This window comes from Nematolebias whitei, chromosome 1 (genome assembly GCF_014905685.2).
Source record: "Nematolebias whitei isolate Nwh7 chromosome 1, NemWhi1, whole genome shotgun sequence".
Classification (NCBI taxonomy): Eukaryota; Metazoa; Chordata; class Actinopteri; order Cyprinodontiformes; family Rivulidae; genus Nematolebias; species Nematolebias whitei.
The window spans coordinates 20,986,584-20,995,508 of NC_056498.1; the positions used below are offsets into that span (position 1 = coordinate 20,986,584).

The following is an 8,925-nucleotide window of genomic DNA, read 5'->3' on the forward strand; positions in this document are numbered from 1 at the left end:
TCATGTTAAATGTACAGTTATGTGTATGTTTTGTTTACTGTAACAAACTTACACTCTAGTCTCACGTTACATTTTCTTTACATACGGTTAGCATCACTTTTAAAGTAAAGTTTAACAGTTAAATAAATATGGCCGCTAGCCGCAAAATTAAGAGGCTCCGAACGTGAAGTACTATTTCGTATAAGCTTCGCCCTTTAAGGCTGTCGCTTGGTGGGTTTATCCCGTTATGCGGAGCATTGCACTGAAAAATTTAGTCCATGCCCACCTGCTGTGTGGGCCCCACCCGGTCCGTATAAATTACGTTAAGAGCGGGAAATCGGCTCCCATTTATTCTTCAGCGAGCTAATAGCACTGTCATAAGAACAAAGAAGGAAAATTGTGTAGATGACCAACCTTTGTTAAGGATGCTTGGCCCGGCAGTCGACCTCCGGTCGTCCGGTGAGTTCTCCCCCCCGAGGAGAAGCTGACGAGCAGTCTTATTTCAAGGTAAGCGCCGAGGAATATTTCTCAGTGACAGGTCACTACGCGCTGGACAACGCCATCTTGTAATTTTCCTCTTATCGCCGATCCCTCGGAGCGAATCGGATGGTTCCTCCGGGACAGGCGCGCTCAGCTGCAACCCCCGCTGCTCATTCCCTCCTGGAGAGCGTAGTGTCGGTGGAGGGGGGCTGAGTGAATGCTCACCCCATCCCACCTCGTTTCGCATCGGCGATCACACCGCTCCCGGCCGACGGCGCCCTCAGGGGTTGCCCGGCGTAACCCAGGAGGCGGCTGACATGAAGGGACCCCTTTTTTCTACGTCCCACGCCTTTCCCGCCAGTTCAGATGATCCGGCGGGAAGGTTGTTTACTGGGTTCCATTCCAGCTCACCGTCTTGATCCATATGGCCTCGTGTTCCAACAGGACGTCCTACGGGCGAGGCCACAGACGGTTCTTTCCTGGTGGATTGGGGGAGCCGGTCTCCACAGTCCGCACCCATCACCAGAGTGGAGGGGTTCACCGAGCGGGGCTATCCCTCGGTAACCCCACTTGAGCCAAGCCTCGCAGAAGCTTTCGGAGCAAAGCTGTCCAGGTTGGAGCAGCATCCCGTCCCTCCTGGGAAACACGACCAGACGTGACCACGCTCTCCAATCGAGCCCATCAATGTGCTTTTCAGGCAGCCGCAGCTAACAACAACGTGGCACTGCTAGCATATAGCATGTCCAAGAGGCTGGAGGCTGCAGACCTGCCTGAGGAGACCAAGAGCTCCCTCTGTAAGGCAGCCGACGCCATCCTCAATATGTGTGCCTCTTCTACGGTTTGCCTGTTGTTATGTTAATAATTAATAATTTAAAATGTCCAGAAGTAATTTATCATTTATCCTTCCTGGCTCTCCTCCCTCTGTTGCAGTAAGTTCCTGATCTATTCCTGCCTGCTGCTGTTCTCCATGTTGCTCTCCTTGAGGCTGGATGGAGTCATTCAGTGGAGCTACTGGGCTGTTTTCACCCCAATATGGCTGTGGAAGCTGTTGGTGATCATCGGGGCTTCTGTGGGCACCGGAGTGTGGGCTCACAACCCTCAGTACAGGTAGACTCGCACACAGGATCACATGTTTCCTTTGGGAATTACAGTCGGTAATAACAAAGCAGCTGAGGGCAACCATCTAAATATACCTGGATGGCTTGTCTGTGTGATTAGGCCTATTTATAATTGTAAATTGGTCAAAGTCTGTATTATTTTAAAGATGGACAATAACAATATTGTGCTGGCAATACTTATTTTTAGCAGTATCAAGTAATATTTTAGAATTTAACAATGCCGGTTCCACGTGTTTTCTCCCAGGAATATAATGTACAGAAAATAATATTTATTAGTGTGCATAAACTTGTGTGTTTGTCCAGTCATTTGTGTGTACATACTTATTTCAGTGGTATTATTATTCTAACATACAGTGTTGTATATGAATAGTGTCTTATTACCAGTGTAAGTTTATTCTGTCAGAATAAAGTGATTTTTGTGTCCCTTCTCAGGGCTGAAGGAGAGACGTGCGTGGAATTCAAAGCCATGCTGATCGCTGTAGGGCTCCACGTCCTGCTGCTGATGTTTGAAGTGTTGGTTTGTGACCGTGTGGCGAGGGGAGACTACTTCTGGCTCCTTGTCTTCATGCCTCTCTTCTTCGTGTCCCCTGTTTCTGTAGCAGCCTGTGTCTGGGGCTTTAGACACGATCGCTCCCTTGAGGTAAGAAATCAGACACTTTGCTGTCTGAGCAGGAGGACAAAGCTGCAAACACTATAGTTTAATTTATCTTTTAATTTTTTTTTCTCCAGAAGGTATTTTATGCCTAATTCTTAGATTAGAGAAAGTTAATTGGAACAAAATGGGTCTATTTGATCTATTCTTGTACACTGTAGTACAAACTGTGCTACAGATACTCATGTCAGTTTTAGTTATCTGCTAGATGTCTTTTTAGAAAATTTATTGGTAAATATTGAGACATTTTCACCACAAAATCTTACCGTAATTTCCGGTCTATAAGCCGTTACGTTTTTCACACGCTTTGAGCACCGCAGCTTATACAATACTGCGGCTAATTTATGGATTTTTTTTTTACGGTTTAACCACCAAAACATTTAGCCTTGTCACACCCGGGCGCTCACATACCTGCCCAATACACGTCTCTGTTGAGGGGTCGGGGTCCTCATGACTCAATGAGACTACCTGTATAAATAAATATTAAAAAAATAATAATCTTACCAATAAAATTACTGAACAGGTCACAGTCGAACAAAGGAAACGGGAGAGGGGACTCTCCTGCATGCGCAGAGCAACTTTTGCTCTGCGGAGCATGGGGTCACATGACCTCAGGGAGGGATTATGGTTAAAATTAATCTTCGTTGTTAATCATTTCGGTTAGCTGATTTGCATTGTTCTGTTAGTGGTTAGTCTGTTCTTGTTAGCCTAGTTTGTGTTCATTATGTGTTAGTTGTGTTAGGCCTTTCAGTAGAGTAACCATGAGTGAGGGAGGTAGTTTCATGAAGACCTGTGGGCTTCACTCTGTGTGTGTGTGTGTGTGTGTGTGTGTGTGTGTGTGTGTGTGTGTGCGTGTGTTGAACAGTAAAATAAAGTATAGCTCGCCATCTGGTGGTTGATTCTTGATCTACAACAAGACACTAGCTGTGTGCTGCCACACTACAGTGTTTAATTAAAAGTTGACAGTCTTTCTGTGTAAATATCACATGTTACAATATGGACACCTGTGGCTTATAGACAAGTTTGGCCTATATGTGTGTCATCACCCTTTGTTAAAATTCAGGCTTGTCTTGTAAATGAGTCCCTAAGGCTCAATGGGATTAACCTGTATAAATAAAGGTTGAATGAATGTACAAGATTTACTTTAGTTTTTTTTATTTAGTTTGTACAGCTTATATTTAGGTGCTCGGAAATTACGGTACATCATAATGCAGCATGATGGTCTTTTGTTGTGTGTTTTACAATTTAAAACGTTAAAGCATAGTTTATTTAGATTTAATACAAAGAAAAGGCGATCCTGTGACAAGTTTTAATCATTAAATGAATTAATTATCTTTTTGATCAAATAAAAAAAATATTTAACTGGTTGCCATTACAGCTCTGATTTAGTTTTGTAGCTGGTTAATCGAGCAGTTGAAGTTTAAGAGTATTGTGAATATTCTGTTAATCCCTCTTCATGTGTTTTTCTCAGCTGGAGGTGTTGTGTTCAGTAAATATTCTGCAGTTCATCTTTATCGCTTTAAGGCTCGACGGGATCATCAAGTGGCCTTGGCTGGTAAGAACCACAAACCCACAAACGTATCATTTTCACTCAACACGTGCATGTGGTCTGCATGCATGCTGTATTTATTCATTACACTTTTACAACGTAAGATGTCTGTCTTGTGTCTGCAGGTGGTTTGTGTCCCTCTGTGGATCCTCATGTCCTTCTTGTGCCTCGTTGTCCTCTACTACATCATCTGGTCAGTCCTCTTCCTGCGCTCCATAGACATCATCGCCGAGCAACGGAGAACTCACATCACCATGGCGATCAGCTGGATGACCATTGTTGTACCTCTTCTCACGTTTGAGGTGAACAGTTTAAACAAAAACTCACTTTGTTCGCTGTTACTAAAAGAGGGACAATAAAGCACCGTTTTATTAAGTTGATTTGCATTTTGTCAGTATATTTTATCTCTTGTTGCAGAGCTTTTGTGGTAAATTCATACTTGTGAAAAAAAAAAAAGCACATTCCAGATGTATTGCTTGGCCCTTAACCACCATCTGCTCCCCCAGGTACCCTAGACAGCAGCTCTGCTCCACACGGAGGGCTGTGGTAGCTCAGTGGTTTGTGGTTGCATCAGAGAGGACATCTGGTGTACAAAATAATTGCCAAGTCTTCGTGGGAGGTAGTTCACTGTGGTGATCCCAGAAGAAGGCAGCAGCCGATAGAAGAAAGAATAATGCAGTAACGTTACAGTTTTGACCCTGATCTTTGTCTCTTCAGATCCTTCTGGTGCACAAGCTGGATGGTCACAACAGTCTCAGCTACGTGTGTGTGTTCGTCCCCCTGTGGCTCTCCCTGCTCACACTCCTGGCCACCACCTTCGGCCAAAAAGGAGGAAACCACTGTGAGTATTTAAAGACGGCTAAAAGAAATAGACAAAATATCAAGTTTACTGAACTTTTATTTTTGAAATGACCAGCTCACATTTTCTATGTGATATCTACTGATGCATTAATGTATCAATAACACAGAAGAAATGCAACGTTTCTAACATTGACTGGATTATTGTTGCGGTTTTAGTTAGCACAGCTAACTTTACTCCTGCTCTTCCTTCAGGGTGGTTCGGCATCCGTAAGGATTTCTGCCACTTCTTGTTAGAGCTCCTTCCCTTCCTGAGAGAATACGGTAACGTGTCCTACGACCTGCAACGCAGCGAGGACCCCGAGGCGATTGAGGATCTTCCCGTCCCCGAGCCGCCACCAAAGAGCGCCCCCATGTTCCACAAAAAGACCGGTGTGGTGATCACACAGAGCCCCGGGAAGTACTTTGTCCCGCCGCCTAAGCTCTGCATCGACATGCCAGACTAACAGCGTGTCGGTGCTGGAGTGACTGCGGCTGCTGGACTCGTGACGTTTAAACTAATAAAGGCCAAACAGCAGAGGACAGCTTGATTTTATCTGCTAGCCTGAAGGATTCACTCACCTGAACTGTGCAGCAGATCTCCCTGCATGGGGATCTCCTCCAAACCAACATGGTGATGGATCTGGCTCCTCCAGCTGTTTCAAGACTGTTTTTTTTTTTCCCCCCAGATGTATCAAGAATGAAACTTTTAAACTGACATATTGTTTCACCTGCTGGTGACGTTACACTGTTGATTACTCCCTGTTGTATTCGTTCGGACGATGAACACTTCGGGGGAGATTTGACGACATAAGTATCTCAGATTGTTGCTGATCTGATCAGCACATTAGACTTTAGGTGCTGGGACTCCAACCAGAACTGGATCTGTGCTGGTTTGACTCCGAGACGTTGGTTTCAGGTTCTTGATGTCGTAGATGGAGGAGTTTCAGGGGACCATTGGAGAGGCGGTGGGGCTTGTTCTCCTCTTGTTTTTGTTCCCACTTTTACCGGCTATAGGAGACGCAGGGGGTGGAGCTAAAGCAGACTTCTTTTTTCAGGTTCGTTTTGATACAGTACTTGTAATATTTTAAATAAGTCGCTGTAATCACTCAAGATTTTGTTCTAAACTATTATTACCTTAATTAAAAAAAAATATATATATATATATATAGTAGAAAAAAAACATTACTTCACATGTGGGTATTTGTGGGTTCTTTAATAATGCTGCTTGTTTCCAAAGCTGTTTAAAAGAGGTAAATTAAAACATCAACAATTATAACTTCTGGAAATATCCACTCTGACCACAGTAAATTTGTCTGTTAAAGCCTCATTCATTAAGTGAACACTTTGATTACAGTGACTTGTTTTTAATGTCCATTAATCTATTGTTTTGAACAGAACCTGAAAAACTACTTTAGGAGGAGAACAGTAATAAAAAAGGCACTTTGTAACCTTGTTCTAAACAAATCATCGTATGATTTGTACGTTTTTGTATTATTATTTTTTTGTTTTTGTAAATACCACAGCTCATTTGGGACCAGAAAGTTAAAATAAAACCAGTCCTGCACTCCCAAGTTTATTTCAGCGTACACATCACGCCTCACATTAATCACAAGACAACACATTTATTTAGTGAAATGTTCAGGGATCCAGACGCTGGACCTTCTCCTGGTTGCAGTGCAGGAACATTTAGGAAGGGGAGACTGAAGTGGGACAAAAACACTGATTTTGGTCTGACAGTCCAGAACTGTTCCAGGTGTGTTGAGTCCTTTGCTGTTGGTGTTTACCGCCCAGCTTGATGAGGCCATCACGTTGTTTAGTGTGGGCAGTGAAGCCAGAATTTATTTTTCTTCTTTCGGCTGCTCACTTCTTCAGGGTTTCACCACAGCGAGCAAACTCACTTAAGAATTTTGTCCATTTAAAAAAAATTTTTTTGCACCAGATGCCCTTCCTGTCACAACCTCAGACCACGAGCTACCACAGCCCTCTGTGGTGCTCTGCCATCTAGAGCAGCACGAGGGAGCAGATGGGGTTGCTTTAGGGCAAATGAGGGTGATTTATCTTCACACATTTTGATGTTATGGGCAGCAGGGGGGTTTGAACATCCTGTTCACAGGTTCACTTCTCTAACCTCTGCTCCATCGCGCCCCCTCTGCTCTGGAGCCAGAATAAAATACTGAAATTCAGGTCAGGACACTTGATGGTGTTTAGAACCGGGCTTGCACTAGAACAGGGGTGTCAAACTCACTTAGAAAAGGGGGCCAAAATTAAAAAAATTTTCAAACTAAGTGCCGGTTTCAGAATCTACATTAACTCGAATCGGACACTCAACATCTTTGTTGGTTGTAGCTTCCTCAAAAAGAGTTTGATTGGTCTCATTTCATGTTCTCTGTTGCACTTTTGACATCATAATCAAAGATTACTGAAAAAATTCAAGTGAAAAAAGTGTTTTACGTTTAAAATATCATCTTGGGGGGCCAGATAAGATGTCCACGAGGGCCACATTTGGCCTTGAGTTTGACATATGTGCACTAGAATGTTTGATTTAAAGGCACACTAAGTACATGCTGTGAGCCGCCTTAACCGTATTTGAGTTTTCTGTCCATTTCAGATGGTTAGTGATGGAGTTCCTCGCAGCAGTGACAGGAGGACATGGAGGGGGATTTTTCTGAACGTCAATGGTCGTCTCAGTTATTTTGCTGACGTTTAATTCCAGGTTATTTTCTGTACGCCACACTGTCCGCTCTGAAATGCACTTCCTGTAGGCAGTTTCATCATCGCTGGTGATGAGGGCCCGAATGGTGATGTCATCATCACCATTCGATAGAGCAAAGCTCATTGGTGTACAGAGCAAACGGACACGGAGAGAGAACTTATCCCTGTGGTCAACTGTGCAAAGTTGCAGCTTTTAAAAGTTCTCATCACATGTTTGGTGGTTTAAAAGTCATCACCTGATCCCACTGAAAGTAATCTGTCTGCTGCTGTTGTTAGAGACTAGTTGGCGACTCAAACTCGTGAAAAACCTGCAGTCCCGTTGAATCCTGAATGCTTGCAACCGACCGGTGAGCCATGCAGTTGTTTTGTGTGACTGGTTTTTGAAACCTCCTAATTTCAGAAGCACAGTTTGCAAAACTATATTGGGCAACGCACATTATTTCATTTCCTGCCTCCATCCAGGTCATACCTGCCTAAGGTACCCACCTTGGCAACCACGCCCAAGTTTCTGATTTCATCTACTCGAGTACACTTTAGAGATTTGGGACCCCTTCTTGACTAACTTGAGTGGTTTTAGATTTAGACAGTCAGAGCTGTAGCCTTGAATGTTAAAGGAGCAGGGGTCAAAACACAACACTAATGCAATTAAGTGGGTTCAAGCCGTCCATGACAGCTGATTATTTTAAGAGAAATTTTGTTGCAGATTTTTTTCTTTTTCATGATTAAAATTCAAGTGAAAATACTGAGAACCTTTGTGTCTTACATGAATATTGAAAACACCCAAATAAACATTTTGGGACATTTTGGAGATTCTCCTTCAAACGCCATTTGTCAACTAATGTCAAACAGTCAGAGCTCATCTGAAAAAAAATCTAATGATTCAAATTAAGATGGAAAAAGTATCAAATGAAAACTATTAAATTTTTCCAATTCATTTTAAGAAATGAGGTCAATTTGTCCTAGTAGTCTAAGTTTATGGCAGCATAACAAACCTGCTCTAACTATAGGATTTATCATAAAAGAAAGTCTTCAGCCCAGTCTTAAAACTGGACAAAGTGTCAGCCTCATGGACAGAAACTGGAAGTTGGTTCCACAAGAGAAGAACCTGATAACTGAAAGATCTTCCTCCCATTCTGCTTTTGGAAACTCTAGGAACCACAAGTAAACCTCCAGTCTGAGAGCAAAGTGCTCTGTTAGGAAAATATGGAACAATAAGGTCTCTAATATAAGATGGAGCTAGGTTGTTGAGGGCTTTGTAGGTTAGAAATAAGATTTTGTATTCAGTTCTGAATTTGACAGGGAGTCACTGGAGAGAAGCTGAAACTGGAGATGATCTCTGCTACTAACTCCAGTTAAGACTCTGGCAGTAGCACCAAAGTTCATGCTCAATAATCCAGGTAATAATCCAACAATGTTCAGTCAGGTCATCTGGGTGGTTTCTTTTTTTTTTGCTGAGACGTTTCGTCCTTCATCTGAAGGACTTCTTCTGGCAGCAGCATTTTGGATTAACTGAAGACTTTTTAAAGAAGTATTTGAACTCCCAGATAATACAGGTCCTTCTCAAAAAATTAGCATATTGTGATAAAGGTCATTAT

General features: G+C 42.9%; 1 protein-coding gene across 1 annotated transcript in view; it reads left to right on the forward strand.

Moving 5' to 3' along the window:
• Positions 1-5,193, forward strand: part of tmem185 (transmembrane protein 185) — an 18,059-nt gene extending 12,866 nt beyond the window's left edge. Inside the window, exons 4-9 of the mRNA XM_037688421.1 lie at positions 1,390-1,566; positions 2,010-2,217; positions 3,701-3,784; positions 3,904-4,080; positions 4,496-4,619; positions 4,832-5,193. Coding sequence (XP_037544349.1) covers positions 1,390-1,566; positions 2,010-2,217; positions 3,701-3,784; positions 3,904-4,080; positions 4,496-4,619; positions 4,832-5,082 — 1,021 coding nt within the window. The 3' untranslated portion in view covers positions 5,083-5,193. The remainder of the gene's footprint in view (positions 1-1,389; positions 1,567-2,009; positions 2,218-3,700; positions 3,785-3,903; positions 4,081-4,495; positions 4,620-4,831) is intronic.
• Positions 5,194-8,925: the final 3,732 nt, after the last annotated feature.